Below are 22,366 nucleotides of genomic sequence, written 5' to 3'. Positions count from 1 at the left end.
CTTTGTGCTTTTTGTGGGTGATTTCACATTTAAAGGCACCTCCCAGCACAACGCTGAAGTGCCATCTGGCATCCCAGGTGCAGGAGGGCCATGACATGCCTCCTGAAGATTGTGTTAGATAAGCATGAGTTACACTGCCCCCAGGCCGTAAGCACATGAATGCACCAGCAATCTGTATTAAACCAGGTGTCTTCAAACAAAACACACCTAAAGCAAGGCTATGCATTGACTAGGTGATTAAATGTGACCAGAGGCTCCCAGGCGCCTTGCCAGTATTTCTCTGCTGAATGATGGATAAGAATTTGCTATTTCAGCAATCCTGGTGACTTCACGGATGTAACTACTGCCAAATAATGAGAATCGACTGGATCTGACATATGGTATCACAGTACCTACTGAGGCCAGGTGTGGGGGCTCACTCCTGTGATCCCAGCACTTTGGGAGGCCAAAGTGAGAAGACTGTCTGAGCCTAGGAGTTCAAGACCAGCCTGGGCAACAGAGTGAGACCCCATCTCTACAAAATCAAAAATTAGCGGGGTGTGGCACCTCATACCTGTAGTCCCAGCTACTCGGGAGGATCACTTGAGCCCAGGAGGTTGAGGCTGCAGTGAGCCAAGATCACACCACTGCACTCCAGCCTGGGCAACAGAGCCAGACCCTGTCTCAAAAAAATAAATAAAAAAGACATGCTAAACAGCGAGAATTAAATGAACAATCCAATTAGAAAGTGGGCAAAAAATGGCCAGGCGCAGTGGTTTGCGCCTATAATCCCAGTACTTTGGGAGGCCCAGGTGGGTGGATCACCTGAGGTTAGCAGTTCGAGATCAGCCTGGCCAACATGGCAAAACCCAGTCTCTACTAAAAATACAAAATTAGCCAGGTGTGGTGGCAGGCGCCTGTAGTTCCAGCTACTTGGGAGGCTGAGGCAGGAGAATCACTTGATCCTGGGAGGTGGAGGTTGTAGTGAGCTGAGATTGTGCCACTGCACTCCAGCCTGGGCGACAGAGCAAGACTCCATCTCAAAAAAAAAAAAAAAAGAAAAGAAAAGAAAGAAAAAGAAAAAAAAAAGAGAGAACGGGGAAAAAACATTTCACCAAAGAGGACGTACAGATGGCAAGTAAGCACGTGTAAAGGTGTTCGACGACACTGGCCATCAAGGCAATACAAACTGAAATCACAGCATGAGGTCACCACAGTTAGATCAGAATGAGGAGAACAAAAAGCAGTGACCACCCCATGTGCTGGGGAGGACGTAGAGAAACCAGGTCACTCACACTGCTGGTGGAAGGTGAAACAGGACTGACACTCTGGAAAGCAGCTGAGCAGTTTTTTACCAAACAAAACAGGCAGTTACTGTATGGCCCGGCAATCACACTTCCAGGCCCAGAGAAATGAAAACACACATTCACACAGTAAACTGACCATGAATATTTGTGGCAGTTTTAGGTGTAACAGCAACAATTGCAAACAACCCATGTGTCTTTCAATGCTGCCTCGACTGGCTTGGGCCACCAGCACACACTGATTTTCCCAGTCCTGGAGGCAGGAGTCCGAGATCAAGGGGGCAGGACTGGTTCCTCCAAGGCCTCTCTCCACAGCTGGCAGCCCCTGCCTTCTCCCCGTGCCCTCACATGGCCTTTCCTCCCTGTGTGCACCCCAGGGGTCTTTTTGTGTGTCTAGATTTCTTCTTTTTATCAGGACACTGTCAGATTAAACTAGGGTCCCCCCCATGTGACCTTATTTTAACTTAATCATGTTTGTGAACATTGTGTCTACAAACAGTCACATTCCGAGTCCCTGGGGATGATGGCTTCAGCCTATGACACTGTTAGGGGGACATGATTCAGCCCAAAACAAATGGGCAGATGGGAAAACAGACGGGGCTCACACCCTAGGAAAAACAACTCAGAAATAAAAAGGAACGAACTACGCAACAGCTGGAAGAGAGCTCCAGGATATGTCCTTGTGCCAGAGGCGGCACCTAAATGACCCCATGGATATGACGTTTCTTTTCTTTTTTTTTTTTTTTTTGGAGACAGAGTCTCACTCTGTCACCTAGGCTGGAGTGCAGTGGCACGATCTTGGCTCACTGCAACCTCTGTCTCCCAGGTTCAAGCAATTCTCCTGCCTCAGCCTCCTGAGTAGCTGGGATTACAGGCGTGTGCCACCACGCCCAGCTAATTTTTGTATATTTAGTAGAGACGGAGTTTCACCGTGTTGTCCAGGCTGGTCTTGAACTCCTGACCTCAAGTGATCTGCCCACCTCGGCCTCCCAAAGTGCTAGAATTATAAGCGTGAGCCACCGTGGACAGCTGGATATGACATTTCTGAGATGACAAAATTCTAGAAATGGAAGATGGGCTACGGTTGCCAGGGATTAGGGATAAGATGGCGTCAGAGCCATGGGTGTGGAAGGGCCACACAGGGATCTTCCTGGGGATACGAAGTGAGATGGGCAGAGGCTGAGTAAGGCCATCGGATGGCATCGAAGTCCATGTCCTTGTGTGAGACTGTGGTGTTCTGCAAAGACTCACTGTTAGGAAAAGTTGGGCAGAGGGAACAAGGGATCGCTCTGTACTCTTTCTTACAACAACTATTACGGCAACAAAAGTTTCTTTTTTTTGAGACAGGGTCCCCCACTGGAATGCAGTGGTGCGATTGTAGAGCACTCCAGTCTTGACCTCCTGGGCTTAAGTGATCCTCCCACCACAGTCTCCCAAAGTGCTGTGATTAGGATTAGGGTTAGGTGGGGATTAGGGGGCATGAGCCACCATGTCCAGTGGGCAATAAAGTTTCAATTAAAAAACAACAATATCTGCAGCCCAGCACGAGCTCCTGAAAAGACCAGAAACACACTCAGCACACACCTGTCCACAGCTGGTGAGGCCAGAGGGCAGGTGTCCACCCCTTGCAGCCGTTTTCCCCAAATGCCCTTCTCCAGCATGTCTGTGTGGCCCACACATCTGAGCTCCCAAATCCAGGACCCTCCAGACTGCCTACCCCCAGCTGGGCATCCAACCGCTATCCATACCTCCAGTGCCCTCACATACCCCATCCCTGTCTTCACCTCAAACACTCCACCCACCACACACCCTGTCCCCACCACACACCCTGTCCCCCACACACACACCTCGTCCCCCATACACACCCCATCCCCACCATACACACCCCATCCCCACCACACCCCGTCCCCACCACACACCCCGTCCCCACCACACTCACCCCGTCCCCACCACACTCACCCCGTCCCCACCACACACGCCCCGTCCCCACCACACTCACCCTGTCCCCACCACACACAGTCCCCACCACACACACCCCGTCCCCACCACACCCTGTCCCCACCACACACATCCGTCCCTACCACACACAGTCCCCACCACACACACCCTGTCCCCACCACACACATCCCGTCCAGTTTTCCTGCTTCATTTTTCACCACAGAGCCCGTAGCAATAAAATATACCTTGTATTTTCTTTTCATTGGCTATAAGCATTCAATACACGGTTGAATGAAGAAATAAATGAATCAATGAAAGATGGACCAGAGCTCAGCCATCTCCCAGTTTTTCTTCAGCAGGACCCCCTGCTATTATTGTCCCTGAGAACTTCTCACTGTGAGAGAGTCTGACATAAAACAAAATGTATTAAGTAATCCTTCATTTCTCCCACAAATGCCAGTGTGCACAAACTAAGCTAGCATCATTGCCAGGGAAATGAAAGACGGGGACACTGGAGATGGCCAGGTGCCCACAGCCCAGTCACAGTCCTAGCTTGGGCTCCCTGCCCCACATGGAGCACTGCCCTGGGTCTCCACAGCCCATAGCCAGACAGACCCTTCTCCTCACTTTTCCCAAATCAAGGCGTTTACCCAAGATGTTCAAAACTTAAACACTAAATCTCTAAATGGAAACTAAGAAGACCGACAGCACCAAGTGCTGTCAAGGACACAGGACGACAGGAACCTGGCACACTTCTGATGGGAATGTAAATGCTGCACTCACTCTGGGAAAATGTCTGGCAGTTCCTAGCAACACTGAGCTTTCCTGCCCTGTGGCCCAGAGCTCCACCCCAGGGGTTTACCAGAAAGACTGGAAAATGTATGTACACACAATCTGTGCAAGTATGGAGATGCAGAGACCCCTGAATGAGAACAGGCAAACACTCCTTATTCCCAGATTGCTAAAGCAAGGGAATCAGCCGCCATCACTCATATTGGGTGGAGATGCCCAGGCTGGCAGAGGAGTGGGAGAGCTTCCAGATGAGACAGGGACAGCTCCAGGTGAGCCCGGATGGAGTCTGTGGCCTGGGGAGCTGGAGGCAGCTCACAGGAGTGGGCCTCCCATGGGATTGGTAAAGGAAGTGTCTGCCTCCATTTGTGCTGCTACAAGAGAATACCTGAGGCTGACTCATTTATAAGGAACAGAAGTTTACTGGCTCACAGTTCTGGAGATCGGAAAGTCCAAGGTTCAGGAACTGGCAGACTTGGGAGTTCTGCCTCCAAGATGGTGCTTTGAACACTGGAGGGCAAGAGAGACACAAGCGGGCTAAACTCACCCTTTCATAACATTAACTCCACCCTTAAGAGTGGAGCCCTCACAGCCCAATCACCTCTTAAATAGGCCTTATCTCTTAACACTGTTAGAATGGCAATTCAATTTCAACATAAAGTTGGCACAGTGCCTCACGCCCCAATCCCAGCTACTTGCGGATAGGAGTTGAAGACTAGCATTTAAAAACAAAAAATTTTAAAAATTAGCATGCCCCTGTGGTCCCAGCTACTCGGGAGGTGGAGGTGGGAAGATCACCTGAGCCCAGAAATTCAAGACCAGCCTAGGCAATATAGTGAGACCCCCATTTCTACAAAAAGTTAAAAAAAGAAAAGAAAAAATTAGTCGAGTGTGATGACTCACACCTGTAGTTCCTGCTACTCACGAGGCTAAGGCAGGAGGATCACCTGAGCCCAGGAGGTTGAGGCTGTAGTGAGCTTGTAGTGTGTTTATGCCACTCCACTTCAGCCTGGGAAAGAGTGAGACCCTGTCTCAAAAAAAAAAACAAAAAAACACCTCCCAACAACAATTGTGAGTTGTTTGTTTCTCCTTGAAGGACTGGCTTTTAAATTCCATGGTCTTCCCTCTATAGTTTGGAAGATACATTTCCATTCTTCTAGAGATTATCTGAAAACTTTGATAAGCCTAGTAACAGATGCTAAACTCAGTGTCCATGCCCTCCTTCCAACCAGGAGGACTACAGAACACTGTAGGTTTGCGCACCTCTCTCCCAACTCACATGTGGCATCTTTTTTATAAACTCCAAAAGTAGGCATTCTAAGTAGAAGCTTCTAGATGTGGTGTTTTAGACATGCCCACAAATCGACCCTCCTGCCTATTCATTCCTTCTTCCATCACCAGCTTCCCCACAGGATCCCTTGCCAGAAGCCCAGACATGCCTTAGACACTTTAGGCTCTGCTGGCAGCAAACTCAGGAGTGAGGACGGTTTCCTGGTATGAAAATGCCTTTAGTTTTTTTTTTTTCTTTTTTGAGACACAGTCTCATTCTATTGCCCAGACTGGAGTGCAATGGCACAATCTTGGCTCACTGCAACCTCTGCCTCCTGGGTTCAAGTGATTCTCCTGCCTCAGCCTCCCGAGTAGCTGGGATTACAGGCATATGCCACCATGCCCAGCTAATTTTTGTATTTTTAGTAGAGACAGGGTTTCACCATGTTGGTCAGGCTGGTCTTGAACTCCAGACCTCAGGTGATCCACCTGCCTCAGCCTCCCAAAGTGCTGGGAATACAGACATGAGCCACTGTGCCTGGCCCCTCATTCTTGAAAGATGGATTTTTCTGGGTACACAATTCTAGGCTATCACTATTTTCTCCCAGGACTTTGAAGATATTATTTACTTTCTTTCTGGCTTCCAATGTTGCTTTTAATAAACCACTTATTTTCTTCTTTCCAGATAATCTCTTTCTTTTCTGCCTTCTTTCAAGATCTCTTTGTCATGAGGTTCTGTACTTTCCCCAAGACATGACTATTTGGTAGAGCTTCTTAACTATGCTGCTTGGGAGCCACTGGATTCCTGAACCTAAGGAGCAGGGGCTCCTATCGGTTTGGGAAAGTTCTCAGCCGTATTTCTCTGAATACTTGCCTCCATCCCATATTCTCTTTCCCCTCCTTCTGGAATTACTCGTAAATTGCGGATGCCATACTAAATTCTCCGTCGTCTTGTCTCTTACCCCATCTTATATTTTCCAGCTGCACTTTGGGGTCATTTCTTCAAACAGTTCCCAACTCTTCAGGAAACACACCATGGATTATTTTTTAAAATATTCTATTTTTATTTCAACAAGTTCTCTTTTTAATCTGCTTGGTCATTTTATAGTCTCTTGCTTCCTGTGCATAAATTGTTTTATTTAAATATATTAAACATCCTCATTCCATGTGATGTGTCTGCTTACTCTAGGATCAGAATATTGGTGTGTGTGCTTCTGTATGTCTTTCTGCTGGGCCTTGTTTATGGTACTGTGTGTGTGTGTGCTTACAATTTCTTTCCTGTACCTTAGCATGTTTTGATATCTTAAAAACAAAACAAAACAAAACAAAAAAACAAAAAAACTTCCTCTGTTTTACGGCAGTCTCATTTAAAAAAAAAAAAAAAAAAATTCCACCTTCTGGCTGGGAGACTGCCCCTCCCAGACCAGCCAATCCTTACAGATAAGGGCCCAGCTGGGTGCACGCCTCTGTGATGCAACCTCATCATTCCAGAGCCCACCTCTATCTAGCCAGAGCACTCAGGCAGCCAAGGACCACTCCTACAGCTTGGAGCCCATGGAAATCACTCCAGCTCGCCGGCCACACACCTGCCATACCTTGCCTTTCCTGGGGAAGCACCAGGAAAGGTCTGGCAGAAGCTCTCCTGGGCTCCTGCCTCTCCTCTCAGGCTGCACTTGACTGACTGTCTCATACAAGAACACAGAACAGGGAGCTTGTCTCCTTGGGGATTAGAAGATGATGATGATGATGATTTTACAATGAACGTATACTTCTTAGGATGTTTTCTATCAAAGGCCTGATTTGGAGGTGGGTTTCTCACAGTTTCTACACTGTCTGCTGGGCTCTGGAAATACTACCAACTGCAACTTCTCTTCTTTTTTATTTTTTCTTTGTTTTAAGACAGGGTCTTGCTCTGTTGCCCAGGCTGGAGCGCAGTGGCACAATCACAGCTCACTGCAGCCTCAACCTCCTGGGCTCCACCATGCCTGGCTAACTTTTTTTTTTTTAAGAGACAGAGTCTTGATATGTTGCCCAGGCTGCTCTCAAACTCCTGGGCTCAAGCAATCCTCCTGCCTCAGCCTCCCAAAGATCACAGGCATGAGCCACCATACCCAACCTACCTGGCTTTGAAAGGAAAATATAAGCATGCTTTCTTAAAGATGCACTATACACTGTGTTAAGTAAAACAACTCAGAAACAGAGAGTCAAACACCACACGTCCTGACTCATAAGCAGGAGCTGCCCAACAGGCAATGTGAGCTCAGAAAGTGGAAGGCAGAAGGCGGACATGAGGGACTCTAATGAGGGGTGGCAGGACAGGTGAAGGTAAGAAGCCCAGATTGCACCACCATGCACTATACCCACATAACACAACTGTACCTTATGCCTTGAATTCACACACACACACACACACACACGCGCACACACGCTAACTTCCTATGTTTTTACAACATAAACTAAAGCAGACAGAAGAGCAGTGTGCAGTTTTGGAGCGGACGCACCAGCTCTCAGCAGACCCCAGTGCTCCTGAACGCAAAGCTCTGACCCTGCTGATGCGCTTTAGGCTTTAGGCCTGCTTCCAAGGTCCTAAAGGCCAGGCCTTTCTGAGAGGACTAAGGACATTTTGGTGAAAACTGATTTGGTTTGTATGACAGAGGGGCTCTTTTGTTGACTGATACTTTCCTTTTTAAAGACAGAGAAAAGGCTGGGCACAGTGGCTCATGCCTGTAATCGAGACCATCCTGGCCAACATGGTGAAACCCTGTCGCTACTAAAAATACAAAAATTAGCCAGGCATGGGGCATGTGCCTGTAGTCCCAGCTACCCAGGAGGCTGAGGCAGGAAAATCACTGGAACCTGGGAGGCGGAGCTTGCAGTGAGCTGAGATTGTGCCACTGCACTCCAGCCTGGGCAACAGAGCAAGACTCCATCTCAAAAAAAAAAAAAAAAAAAAAAGGACACAGAAGAACACGGAATGTGTTTTATATGAACCAAGTATTTTGAGATCCTGACACCTGCAGAGACCTGAAGACACTGAGGGGGCACAGGATGGCTCAGGCAGCACCTCACTCTGGAGTGGCGTGCTTCCTTCCTGGCTCACCACCCAGCCACACCCACAGGACAGGCTAGGATGCTCCCAGATGCTGCAGCACTCAAGGAGGTCCTGCTGGGAATGCCAGGCAACCTCAGGCAGATGAGGGAGCCAGGGCACTTTGAGCTCGAGGCACAGACCCTCATTCCAGGGGTGCATGCCCCTCATGCAGGAGACACCAGCTCTTGGTGACACGGGCCACAGGCATCTACTCCTGGCTGAGCTGGAGAGAAAACTGGCCGGGAAGCTGATCAAATGTCTCCATGACAGCTTAAAGCAGCAGCCGGTGGGGCTGGAAAGGTTGCAGGGATGCTGGTCTGGAATCCATCCTGCACTGGGGACTTCCAGAGCATGACCTGTCCAAGAGGGGCTGAAGGCCACCGGCTCTCAGGACCCCAGGGGTCAGGGCCACCTAGTTGTTTCCTTGCCCACAGGAGAGCTTACCGCAGCAGGTGGGACTGGACAGCCCTCCTCTTCCCTCCAGCTGCAGCCACTTCCTCCCGTGCATCCACTCTACACCCTTCTCCGTGGTGATGGCAAACTACACAGCAGCTCAGAGCTGCCTTTAGACCCCTGGCCCTGAAACTGCCATGGCTGAAGGTTTCTAGAGAGCACCTGTGGCCCCCCAGGATGGCTGCACAGGCTCCTTGCCTGCTTGGCCCTCCGTGACCACCCTAAGGTCCAGCTTGGTGGCCCAAATGCCTGCCCCCCAGGCCCTGTGCCCTGCAGCCAACAGCTCACAGCCATGGGGCTGTCCTTTGCAGACTCGGCACCCACATGCCCAGCCTGGGCCTCTGAGGCCTCCCCTGCTGGCCTGCAGCCATGCCAAGTGCTTCATCTGGTAGGTCTAGGCATTCTCAAGGGACAGCTGTTGCCAGGGTCGTCAGCCAGATCCCAAAAACTAAGCCCCCACCTCCCTCTCCCCCAAATGAAACCAGAGCTCCCAAGGGGCTGCTTGTGGCTCACTCTTTAATAAATGCCCTGAAACATGGAGCTCACACTTCAGTGGGAAGGGGGAAGCCAGTGGGTGAACAGGAGGCTGCACCCCACGACTGACAGCAAGTCACTCTCACTGCAAACACAGGCAGTGCCGAAACCCAGCACACACATGCAGAACTCTGCCTTGCTGGCTCTTGAGCCCTGAGCTGGCCCTACCCCATGCTCCTGGAGGGCTCTGAGGAGGAACAGAGGTGGGGAAACATGGACAATGGGCACAGCCTTCCACAAGCCTCCAGCATGGGATACCTGGTGGCTCAGCCCTGTGTGCTCCTCCATGCACAGAAACCCACATGCCACCTGATCCAATGTCCCAGACCCCTCTAAACCACGCACAACCCCACCCTGAGACATGCTGGAAACAAGCACGGTGAAACAACTCCCAAAGCCGGAGCCCCAGCCTGCAGACCCTGGACACCGCCCAGCTTCCAGGCACAGGGACCAACCTCCCATGAGGCTCATGCTGGGCAGAGTGGGGTGCAAGGCACAGAAGCTGCCCGTGCTGGCCAGAGACACTGTCCCATCCTCCCAGACAACCCTGTGTGGAGCCACAATTGGGGCCCGGCGCCACCTGGAGCTCAGCACTCACACAGTGGGCTCCTCTGGGGCCACAGGAAGCCCAGTGAGAAAACAACCCACGTGCCTGGGGCCCTTGAGCATGGGCGGGGCCAGGCAGGGCACCTACAAGGAGGACTTTCCCAGATGGGAACCAGGGCTCCCACCCAGTAGGCACAGCAGACAGATGGAATGGGAAGACCCCCGACAGAGGACAGAGGCCCCAGGCCCCAGCCTCCCCATCAGCCTGCACCAGCCAAGGCTTCGGGCTACTTGGAGACTGTAGGCCACCAGTCTGGCACAGATGCGGCTAAGGCCACCTGAGCACCCTCAGAGGCTCTGATGTGCAGAGGACCCTTGATCTTCTCTGACCACAGCAGGGCCAGCCCCACGTTGCCCTGGCCGGCCCTGAACTTGCCCACAGTCTGTCCTGACGCAGTCAGCACCGTGGCACCGGGGGTGATGCCACTGGCAGGAAGGGGGTCCAAGAACCTGACAGGGAAGAGGCGCTTGCGGATGACGCCCATGTGGTGGGTGCGGGCTGTCAGCTCCTGGCCGATGTAGCAGCCTTTGGTGAAGCTCACGCCGTTCATGAAGGCCAGGTTGGACTCCAGTGGCAAGGCCACCCCAGGAGGCAAGTCTCCGACCCCCTCAGGAACGCCTGCAGGGATCGGAGGAGGGAAACCAGCAAGAACTGAACATCGTCTAGCCCTACCCATGCAATCCAGTCCTGCGCGCCCACCCTGCCCATACCTTGCAGGTATCGGTGCTGGTGATAATCCCACAGGTCCCCGAGCCGGCCCCCCGACACCAGGGCTGGGCCTTCGTCCTGGGTGAGGAGCCGCCACCCCATGCGTGCTGTTCGCGGGTCGCGGATGAGGATGGCAGCAGCCCCTGCACTCTCCTGCAACGGTGCATTCCCGCAGGCCTCAGGGGAACTGGGCAACACTGCCCACACTCGCAGCTCCGGGTGCGGCTCCACCGTGACCTTCCGCCGGATCCTGTACAGCGCGAGGTGCTTCTGCAGTGCGCCCTGCACGGAGCTGTCACACTCCAGGAGAAAGCCAGACACCTCCTCCGAGTGTTCCTGGAGCCTGCAGGGAGAGAGGCAGGGGTGCATGCCAGCTCACCAAGTGCGTGGGCCAGAAAGGGCTGCATGACGGAGCTAGCCTTACCCGGGCAGAGGAGTACACCGTGGACCAACGCAAGGAGCCCTGCCCTCAGCCACAAGGGACTGCACCTTCAAGGCAAGTGCCTGGGTCACCACAAGCAGGGAGCCACGCCACAGCGAGCCACGCCCATAGCCATAGCCACAGCTAGATGTGAGCACCATGGAGAACAGCGCAGAGTGCCATGCCCACAGCAATGCCAGGATACGTGCAGACAACGCACATCAGGCCAGGCAGGGCACACCTGGACCAGCGCATGGAGAGCCCTGCCCACAGCCACGCGGAGCTGCGCCTCCAGAGCTCTCCTCTAAGCAGGCAGAGACAAGCTCACAGGGGCTAGCGCAGACAGACCCTGTTTGCCCAGGGACTGGCAGAACTACAATAGCCTGCCCAAGGGCATCGTCTGGAGTAGTCCCAAAGCCTAGGGAAGAAATGACAACAGTCCACTGGATGCGGGAGCAGGGACGGGCAGGGCCCCACAGAGGAACAGTATGCACAGCCACTGAGAACCAGACCTGCCTGCTCCAGCCCAGGGAAGCCATCGAGGAGCCCGAGGGTCCTAAGGTGGGCAGGAGGGAGGAGCAAGGAGCCCAGGAGGAGGTCAGGGAGGTACAATATGCCTGAGGACCACTCTACCTATGTCCACCACCTGCCTCCCCAAGTCAAGTCTCAGAACCCAACCCCAGAGCCATTCTGACCTGCACTCCAGGCAGCCCTCCTCAGAGGATTTGGGCAGGCACCACACGAATGACCCCTGACCAGATGGATGGTGGGGAGAGGAGAGGCCCGGGCAGTGTGGGGCATGTCAGGTGGGGGGCACTAAGTGGAGATACCTCGGGTGCAGCCACCTCCATGGCTAGGGTTGATTGCAGGTGTGGACTGCACAAGGCTTCACAGACCGGTGAGAGCTGAGACAGGGAGGTAATAAGACTCCCAGATGGCCTGCCAGAGAGGAGCCCACAGCTGGTGGCCCAGCCCCTTCCAGCCAGAAGAGGGCTCAGTCCTTGCCAGCCGCCCAGAGCTTCAGGTGCCAAGTGGGGGCCTGCTGCCCTCATCTCTGCAGTCTCACTTTACCCTGTGATCATGCCCACATGCCAGCAGCCACAGAGAATGTTCACACTCATCACCCAGAACCAGTGGGCACAGGTCTCACTGAGGACCCTGATGCAGGGAGGGTGGGCATAGCCAGCTGTGACAGCCAGTGGAGCTGGCCCGCCCTCCAAGACAGTGGTCACAGGACATCAAAAACAACACTGGCAAGGGAGGGGAACATACGTCATTTACACATGTGGGGCTAAGATGATGGGAGGAACAGAAAGGACAGCACAGAGGGGCAGCCGCAGGTGTGGTGCAAAAAGGTCACCACGCCACCAGGGAAACACAGGCAATGTGTCCCAGACAGACGCAGTGGCAAACCCAAACGCTGGCCAGCACGAGGAGAAACCAGGTCACTGGCATGCTGCTGGTGTGGAGGCAAAACGGGCGTCCCTCTGGAAGACAGGGTGCAAGTCCTCACAATATCAAACAAGCAACTACCCCGTGACCTGGCTCTCTCACTTCCGGGCATGGATCACTGAGGAATGAACACTGCAGTTCACACAAAACCTGCTGCAGCGAAAGCTCACAGCAGCCAGCTCTACTAGTAATGGCCAAAAGGGGAGAATCAAGGTGCCACCACACGACAGGGGACTTCTCAGCAAGTACAGGGAGCCGGAGATGGACAGAAGTGGGTGGATCTGAGGGCACTATGGTGAGGGAAAAGGGTAAGGCCAAAAAATAACAGGCCGGTGCATCCATCTATGACACTCCTGAAATGACACAATTTTACAGCTGGAGAACAGGTTTCGAGGTGTTGGGGGTGCCCATTCAGGGGCAGGAGTAGGAAGCCGCATGGGCCTGATCATGGCCACAGGTATTCGCACGTTAGAAAATCGCAGTTATACACATGCATGCACACACGCACAAAGTAAGACACGCAAATCCAGAGACCCCAGATGTGCCCTGTGTGTGCAATCAGGGGAACTGGGGAAGGGTCTATGCGATCTCCTCCCACAGGTTTTTTTTTTTTTTTTTTTTTTTTTTGCAACTTCCTGCAAATCTATAATTATTTCAAAATAAGAAGTGGGGGAAAAAAAAAAAAAAACAAGGAACTTCCCCTGCAGAGGTGTCCGAGCACTACAAGAGGGAAGGCAGCAGGCAGTCCTTTCATCCCAGCCATCTGACATCAGCAAGTTTTTAACCACATGCATGCGTATTTGTATTTTTAAAGTCTACATTAGGGTCAGCAGACAAAGATGGACTAAAACACAGGTGAGCAGGGGACCCGGGCGGAGGGACAGATGTGAGGTCATGGGCACAGGGTGCTGGGCACTGGACAGGCAGGGAGGAGCTGAGCAGCGCCAGGCAGAGTAGAGGGACAAAGTAAGGGGACTAGAGTGGAGCTGAGGGATCGCAGGTCCAGGGTCTAGTAAGCTGGGCACACAGGCACAGGGGAGGCCGCAGAGTCCTACAGGGCAAGGGCAGGAGCTGGGGCAGGACAGGCAGGGTGGGGCCAGGGTGCCCCATGGGTCCATCAGTCGAGAGTGGAGCCCAGAGAAGATTAAGCTGAGGGCCCCTGCACTCTGAGGTGGGGCTGGCTCAGTTGCCTGCCTTGGCTGGAACCCCCACCCATGCTGAAATCCCCTGCTGCCCCCATCTGCTGAGCACTCCCTGGCCTCCCACAGGGTGGATGTCCTCACAGGACCCAGGTTCTGGGGTCAAGGGCACTTTCCAGCCCTCTGTGCCGGTGACTGTCTACCAAGCAGCTTCTCAGGACCAACTGAGCTGGGACATGACCCCCAGGCCCACCCCAACCCCTGCCACACCTGAAGACTGCCAGGAGACTAGCTGCAAAGGAGAGCCCTGGCCTGGGGAGCTTTCTCAGTCTCATCGTTATCCATGGTGGGGGCTGTCCAGATGCTGAGCAGCACCCCTTGCCTGTACCACATCCCATCATGACAACCAAAAATATTTCCAGATACCGCCGAGGGGCGCAGGGGACAGGGTTGCCAGAGAAAATACAGGGCACCTGGTTAAATCAGAATTTCACATCAACGACCAATGACTTTTTTAGTGTACCCAAAATACCGCACAAGATGTACGTACAAATCATCGTTGCTCGTCTGAGATGGACCTGGGTGTCCTGTGCTTTTGTTTGCTGAGCCCAGAAGCCCCGGTGGGAGGAAGGGTGCAGGAAGTGGAGGGAGGTCAGGGGTGGCTCTGGCCCAGCCAACTGAGAGAAAGGGTCCCCTAGCCATCAGACCCAAGGGTTTCCGGTCATGTTCAGGAAAACACTGCCCTGGGGCCCGGCCTGACTCCTTCCCTTCTCTCTCCTTCCTCCTTCCCAGGCCACCAGAGGCCTGACAAGTCTCTCCTGCCCCTCAGTGCTGGACAGACACAAGGCCACAGCCCTGACACTCTTGGGCCTGCTGAGCCCTGCACTGAGTCCACATCCTTGCCCCGGCCAGATCACAGCACGGCCACTGGACCACAATCCTACCTGCGACATGACCCTACAGCCTCTCTCTGCCTCCTACATGAAGAGAGATCAAAACCAACTGACAGAAAAGGACCCCAAGGAGGCCAGGCATGGTGGCTCATGCCTGCAATCCCAATACTTTGCAAAGCTGAGGCAGGAGACTCGCCTGAGCCCAGGAGTTCAAGACCAGCCCGAGCAACATAGTGAGATCTCAACTACCTGTAGTCCTGGCTACTTGGGAGGCTGAGGTGGGAGGATCACTTCAGCCCAGAAGTTTGAAGGTACAGTGAGCTACAACTGTACCACTGCACTCCAGCCTGGGCGACAAAGCAAGGCTCCATCTAAAAAAAATGCTGGTGCGGTGGCTCAAGCCTGTAATCCCAACACTTTGGGAGGCCGAGACAGGCAGATCACAAGGTCAGGAGATTGAGACCATCCTGGCTAACACAGTGAAACCCCGTTTCTAATAAAAAAAAATACAAAAAACTAGCCGGGCGTGGTGGTGGGCACCTGTAGTCCCAGCTACTCGGGAGGCTGAGGCAGGAGAATGGCGTAAACCTAGGAAGCGGAGCTTGCAGTGAGCTGAGATCCGGCCACTGCACTCCAGCCTGGGCGACAGAGCGAGAGTCCATCTTAAAAAAACAAAACAAAACAAAAATTAGCTGTCAAGCTATGAAAAAACATGGAGGAATCTAAACGCATTATCACTAAGTGAAGGACGCCAATGTGAAGAGGCTACAGATGCATGAGTCCAACTACAGGACATTCTGGAAAGCGTGAAACTATGGAGACACTAAAAACATCAGTGGTGGCCAGGAGTTATGGGAGATGGATGGATGGGCAGGGCACAGAGGATTTCAGGGCAGTGACACTACTGTATGTGATGCTACAATGGTGGACATGTGTCATCATACATTTGCCTAACTTATGAACGCACCAAGCCAAGAGTGACCCTCATGAAAACTATGCACTCCAAGTGATGATGGTACGTCAACAGAGGTTCATCAATTGTGGCGAAAACAGCACTTTGGTGGGGGATGTTGATGATAGGGGAAGTTGTGGGGTAATATGGGAAATCTCTGCACATTCTGCTGTTTTGTTGAGAACCTAAAACTGCTATAAAAAGCAACTCCCATTAAAAGACAACAACCAAAAAAGTATAGCTTCATCTGAAAGAAGGCACTACATCCAGGAAACAAGAATACGGGGCTTTAAGGAAGCAATGGCTCAGGATGATATATTAGCAAGTATCAGAGTTGAAATAAAAAATCTTACAGTCAGAAAAAACCCACAGAGGAATGATGGGCAGGGAATGACCAGAGAAGCAGGAACACACGGAGGCTTCCAGCGAGAGGTGGCCCCTGACCTGTAGGCTGCCCTCTCCCCAGAGGAGTGACCAGAGAGGGCAAACCACAGAGAGAGAGGTCAACAGCCAACAGCAGCCCGACAAGGAAAAGAGTGTAACCTCATGAACTGAACTAAACGTGCCCAATGAGCGCAGCCCTAAGCCCACCCATGCCACAGAGTTGGGAGGGGTGGCATCTGGACACCTGTCGCCCAACACCCCTGGGGAGCCAATTGAGGAGGTGACCTTGTCGTGTCCTTCTTCCGATGGCTGAGGAGAAACAGGGCCATGAATTCCAACAGAACTGAAGCTAGAGGGTTTCAAGTATTATTACACGGATGCTGAATCCCATGGAGGATGGTCCTGCCCCACCCAACCCCTCAGAGTGGAGCTCCCTAGCCTGTGACTTTGTGTCACATCTCAGAAGCGAGACCAGAGGTGGATGATATCACCCTTCAGTGCTGAGCTGGGGAAGAACAGAGCCACCTCCAGTACCCTCAGCACTCAGAACAGTGGCGGACACACCAGACACCCAGCACAAGCGAAGAAAATTAACTCCTTCTGCAGACCTCGAGGACAGAGACCACTACAATGAGAGCAAATAGAAAGCCACAGAAAAGCCACCAAGCATATGCTTGGTAAGGGGAACTGGGGCCCAACAGATCTACAGACAAGCTCTAGACTAGGCAAGAAAGGATGAATAGGAAAAAACCCTGAGACGCAGAAAGGACAGACAGTTGACCCTTGAACTATGCAAGGGCTAGGGGCACTGGTCCCCACACAGTTGAAAACCCACCTTTAAGCTTTGACTCCCCAAAGGCTTAACTACTAACAGATTCCTGTTGACTGGAAGCCTTATGTATAACATACGCAGTCAAGTTGCACATATTTTCTATGTTTTATGCTATTATATACTGTATAACAATATGGTAAGCTACAAATCCCAGAAAGAAAATCCTAAGGAAGAGGAAATGCAGTTCCTCTTCACTGAATGGAAATGGATCACCATAAATGTCTTCATCCTCATGGTCTCCATGTTGAGTAGGCTGAGAAGGAGGAAGGAGAGCAAAGGTTGGTCTTGCCGTCTCAGGGTGGCAGAGGTGAAGGAAAATCCATATATAGGTGACCCACGCAGTGCAAAGTCAGCTGTACTTTATACCACAGAACAATTATTAAGAATAGGAATTCAATAGAACTAGGACTCAAAGGGAAAAGAATAAAAGAGGACTATAGAAATATGGAAGGGAATTTGGGGACCAAAAACAACATCACTGTAAGGCTAACATGTGAACAGCACAGTACTGACATAGAAGGCTCAAAATAATCAAAGACTATAGTTCTTAAGATGAAGAAATTAAAGTAGCTAGACAAAATGTAATGAATACATAAGACAAACAATGATGACTACATCTCTGAACTGGGACATGAAGATTTAAGCCTATTGAGCTAGGGTGGGCACACTTTTTCTGTAAAGGGCCAGTGAATAACTTAGGCTTGAGGGCCACACTCATGCCACAACTCTGCCACTCTAGGCAAAAGCAGCCCCAGGCCGGGTGCAGTGGCTCATGCCTGTAATCCCACCACTTTGGGAGGCCGAGGCGAGTGGATCACCTGAGGTCAGGAGTTTGAAAACAGTCTGGCCAATATGGTGAAACTCTGTCTCTACTAAAAACACAAAAATTAGCCGGGCATGGTGGCAGGCACCTGTAGTCCCAGTTACTCAGGAGGCTGAGGCGGGAGAATCTCTTGAACCCTGGAGGCAGAGGTTGCAGTGAGCCAAGATTGTGCCATTGCACTCCACCTGGACAACAAAAGCAAAACTCTGTCTCAAAAAAAAAGCAGCCCCAGACCACATGGAATCCAATCGGCGGGGTTCCCAGAGAGTTTTATTATAAATACAGGTAATGGGCTGAGTCTGACCTAAGGGCCATATTTCACCAACTCCGGTTCTACATTTAAAGAGCGCACTAAATGCCCAGCAATGTGATATGGAAAAAGACCAAACTAAGACACATCAGCAAGACATTTCACACCATCAAAGATAAAGAAAAGTTTCGAAAAGCTTACAGAGAAAAACATAGTTCACATACAAATAAGAACGGCACTAGACTTCTCAGAAAAGCTGGCAGCGAGAAAACAAAGTTGTGATGTGAACATTCTCGGTGACAATTTCCAAGATAGATTTTCACACCCAGCCAGGATATCAGGTAAAGCCACTGGCAGAGACACAATGAGTCCAAAAATTCACCCCACGTAGCTCAGGAAGTCATTAAAAAGGTGTCCATCCCCTGAAACCAAAACACAGGAGTAAGCTGAAGAGGACGAGACAGCAGGCAGGCGGCCGCGAGCCAGATCCACTTCACCGGGGGGAGGTTTCAGGGATCCAGGTCCCTAGAAGCTGGGCAAGGGAAACCCCAGGCTGTAAGCTGTCACGGCCCTGACCCGGCATGAACATCACTGACAGTCGTGATATCAGCACAAATGACAGAACCAAATGCCAGTGTGACCAGCAATGGTGAGATCTGGGAGGGGACACAGAGAAACACAAGGTAAACAGAACCCACGAGTGTCACCACAAGCTGTCACTCAGAAACACAGCTCTGCCACCAGGCGGGGGCCCTGAACCCCTTGTCTCTGCGGAGGGAGAAGGGTCACCAGGTGGCCCACTTGGGAGGTGCCCACCTAGAGATGCCTCTGCTCTGACATGGTAGGCGGGCACCCAGGCCTCCCCTGGATGAGTCGCTGAACCATCCCTGGGTGTCGAGCCGAGTCCTCCTCTGGGTGCTGGGCCCTGGGTGAGCTTCCCCTGGGTGTCTATCCCAAGCGGAATCTCTTGGGTGCCCGACCCTGAGTGCCAGTCGCTGGCCCACCCGCCCTTGAACTTCCACCCCATCCCGGCCCTCCCCAGGTGCCCACCTCCCACGCCTTCTGCAGGCCCCGGGCGCCCGCCTTTCCCCTGGGTGCCGGTCCCTGGCCACTCCCCTGGGTGCCCGCCCCCTAGCGCCCTCCTAACACGCGCTCACCCGTACAAGATAACATCATAGAGCGTCCGGCCCTGCACGTTCAGGAAGTGGGCGTAGCCCGCGCGCGCAAGAGGCGGGGCCCCCCCGGCCGCGGGACCCGGAAGCGGCAGTTCATTGGTCAGCAGCCCTAGCAGGAAGGGCGCCGCGTCGGGGCCGCGCACGCGCAGCAGGGTGCGGCCATCCAGCCGGAAGCAGGCCCAGGTCGCTGCGGCCGTTGGGTCGCCACCAGGACTGCGGAAGCTGTGGGCCAGGCGGCACCTTGGGGCCGCGCGCAGCCACCAGCGCCAGGCCGGGCCGCCGCGCCCCGGAGCCGCGCCTCGAAGCAGCGCCGCGGCCGCCATCTTGGACAAGAGTGCGGCAGCGGGAAGGGCCCACGGAAGCAGGAGGGGCGGGTGCCACAGCGGCCCCTGGCGGCGGCCGCCGGAGGGAGGCGGGAAGGGGCGGGCGCAGAGTGCGTGCGTGAGGGGTGAACGAAACGTGCGTGCTTGAGGGGAGGAGCAGTGCGAGTCGGGGCCAACAGAGCGTGCGTGCGTGAGGAGCAGGTCCGCCCGGGCTGGAAGGGGCGGGCGGGACGAGCGTGCATGCTGGGTGGGTGGGGCATGCGTGGGGGGCGGAGCATCGTGCGCGGGGTGTGTTTCGGGGCGGGGGCTCGACCTATCCGTCAGCACGTAGGCTCCACCCTCGGCAGGTAACGAGATTTCTGCCCACCTCTTAAGCGCCTTCTTGTGTCCTATTCGGGGCATGCCTCGCTTTCACCCACTCGTGTCGGGCACCGCCACCCATCTCGAGAACCTCTTCATCCTCCCAACCTGAAACTCCCTGTTAAACACCCACTTCCCAGCCCCGTTGTACCCTCTGGTTCCATGAGCATGCCTCCTCTAGGGACTTTACAGGAGTAGAATCCTACGGGATTTGTCCTTTGCGACGGCTTATTTAACTCAGCATAGTATTCTCAAAGTCCATCCACGGTCTAGCATGTGTCAGCTTTTTTTTTTTTTTTTTTTTTTTGTGAAGACAGGGTCTTGGTTACGTTGCCCAGGCTGGTCTCAAGCTCCGGAACTCAAGCAATCCTCCCGCCTCAGCTTCTTGAGTAACTGGAACTACAGGCGCGAGCCACCAGGCCAGCTAATTTTTGTATTTTTTTGTAGAAATGGTCTCCCCATGTTGTCCAGGCTGGTCTTGAACTCCTGGGCTCAAGTGATTCACGGGCTTCGGCCTCCCAAAATGCTAGGATTACAGGCGTGAGCTACTGTGCTTGGCCACTTTCTCTTTTTATAAGGGTACCTACTAGTTTGCCAGCTGTCCACGTGTGATTGTTGTGTCATTTTTTCTTCTTTATTTGCTGGACAATTGGGGCATCAGCTGCAGGTGGCAGGAGGCTCCATCCCCAAGTGACTCCACGGATAAGGACAGGCACCATCCAGCCCACAACCCCTCCACACCCCTAATCAATGCGACATGACGAGACACAATCACAGCTTCCAATCACATCCTTGGTAACTTCCGCTTTTTTCAGGCCAGGGTCACCCCCGTCATGTGTCTATAGTCCTCTTTAGTGCAGGACTCCAAGCTCCCACGGAGCCCAACCTGTCCTGCAGGACGTCCTTCTGATGATTCTTGTCTTCTCTTCACAGCTGAACTCACAGAGGACAATTTAGGCAGGAACCGCACACTGCTATGACATATCCACCCCACTGTGCTTTCTTGAGGAGTGATGTCCCATGCCCCCGCTGAGCAGCCCTGTACAGTGGCCACTTTCCCTGGTAGTAAGTGATGCATCTACAAGGTGGCCCCAGCAGCCTTCAGCCCTAGAGTCTGCCCTAGTCCAAGCCATCCCCGTCTTTCTGGCCTCCATGGGCCCGTGCACCCTGTTGCATTCCTCTCTCCATAGTCCTCAACTCAAAGCACCAAAGAAACCTTACTCAATGTGTCTTTATGGTGCAGAGTCCCGGCAAGCAGAGGTCTTTGTGTAGCTGTTGAATAAAAAAAATTCCTCGTGATGCATAGTAACATCAGTGAGGAAGACTGCACCAAGGCGCATCATGTGGTGTGGGGCCCTGCCTGGCAGCCTTGGTGGAGATGGAGCTCAACCCCAATACAGCAGGGAAGGGGGTGGAGAAGCCGAGGAGCAGCGTGGGGTCAGTGGGTGGGAATGACTAAGGAGACATCAGGGCTGAGGGGTCTGGCTAAACCCACCTCACAGGGTCCTTGCTCTAGGCAGGCAGGGTGATCAGACGTCACCAGGGGACGGTGGAGGATGAGGGACCCAATCAGATGTCATGGAGGGTGAGATATCCAGGGTGTGGTGTTCTGGCTAAACTGATTCAGTAGGGCTCTTACTAAAACTGGATTTTCCAAGCAAGTGCCCACACATGGGCCTAGGAGAAGGTTCCGGATCCTGGCCGGAGTTTGGCCAAGCAGAGAATCCCTGCCATAGCTCCCTGCCGTGTCCCAAGGGCCTGGCCAGCACCCAGCATGCCTTAGGGGCTCAGGTGACATTGAGCAGTCAGCGAATTCCCGCAGGCCCTGGTCATGGCCACGGAGGCCCTGCCGTTAGTCCACTCCCTTCACTGCAGCCTCCTCGTCCCTGGAGCTCCTACTTGCCCTTCTGAACCCTCCTCACAGCATCCCCACCTGCCCCAAGCCCTGTGAGGCCCTGGATCCCTGCCTGCCCAACCAGGCGAGGGTCAGGGCATGGTGAGGGGCCTGGAGAGAATCAGCCGGGTCCCCCAAGGTCCCTGGGCCTCAGTCCCCCGCCAGCCGCCAGCTTCCTGACTGAGATAGGCCAGGCCTAGAATGTGCTCCCTAGCCACTGGCTGTAGCCACCACCCCTTCCTCTGTCGGAGCCTGGCGTTCCTGAGGGTGACCCGGTATCCCCCCGCCCCCCGCCCTGGGCAGCCCCATATGGACAGAGCGGAAGGCAGGCAGGATGAAACCTGGGGCAGGGGGTGGCGCGGACAACACTCACAGGCGGGGGTCGAATTCCTCTAGCCTCACGTCAGCCTGGTCCTCAGCCAGAGGAGGAATTTGCTTCCACCCCTGCACAGGCAGCAGGAAAGGCGTGTGGCAACCTGGTGCCCCGGGCCAGGCCCAGTGGCTTCCAATCCGTCCTGCCTAGGCCCCTCACCACAAAGAAGCCGCCACCACCATCAGGGGCTCCTTCAGTTCAAATGGACTCAAAGGAAACAAGAGAGCTTTCAGCTCCAGAATCCCAGGGCCCACTTTCCAGTGCCACAGCCATGTGAGGCCATAGCTCCAGGCCACCTCCAAGAAGCCTTCCTGGACCCTCTACGCCAGCCTGGCCAGCCACCGGGGCTGCTGTTCCCCTTATCAGCAGGCAGGGGACTGGGGCCTGGCACCAGGGGGAGGAAACCCCGCCCCTGTCCTGGCT

At 53.5% G+C, this 22,366-nt stretch overlaps 1 protein-coding gene across 10 annotated transcripts in view; it reads right to left on the bottom strand.

Annotated features, from left to right (window-relative positions):
- LOC105499669 (iron-sulfur cluster assembly factor IBA57) overlaps positions 1–19,500 on the bottom strand; it is a 40,022-nt gene extending 20,522 nt beyond the window's left edge. For 2 of the 10 annotated variants that reach the window (XR_011615234.1, XR_011615232.1), the window contains exons 1-4: positions 18,976–19,500; positions 15,118–15,239; positions 10,675–11,015; positions 10,414–10,582 (exon numbers count right to left, since the gene is read on the bottom strand). Coding sequence is in view for 8 of the 10 variants with exons in the window: in XM_011772404.3 (XP_011770706.2) it covers positions 10,191–10,582; positions 10,675–11,015; positions 18,976–19,316 (1,074 nt within the window). In the remaining 2 variants the exon portion in view is untranslated. The other 8 variants (XM_071081870.1, XM_071081881.1, XM_071081861.1 and 5 more) reach the window with 8 other exon arrangements.
- Between the last annotated feature and the right edge of the window lie 2,866 nt (positions 19,501–22,366).

This window comes from Macaca nemestrina, chromosome 1, assembly GCF_043159975.1.
Source record: "Macaca nemestrina isolate mMacNem1 chromosome 1, mMacNem.hap1, whole genome shotgun sequence".
Lineage (NCBI taxonomy): Eukaryota > Metazoa > Chordata > Mammalia > Primates > Cercopithecidae > Macaca > Macaca nemestrina.
The sequence above is the reverse complement of the archived record's forward strand: the minus strand, read 5'-3'. Positions and strand labels throughout refer to the sequence as shown.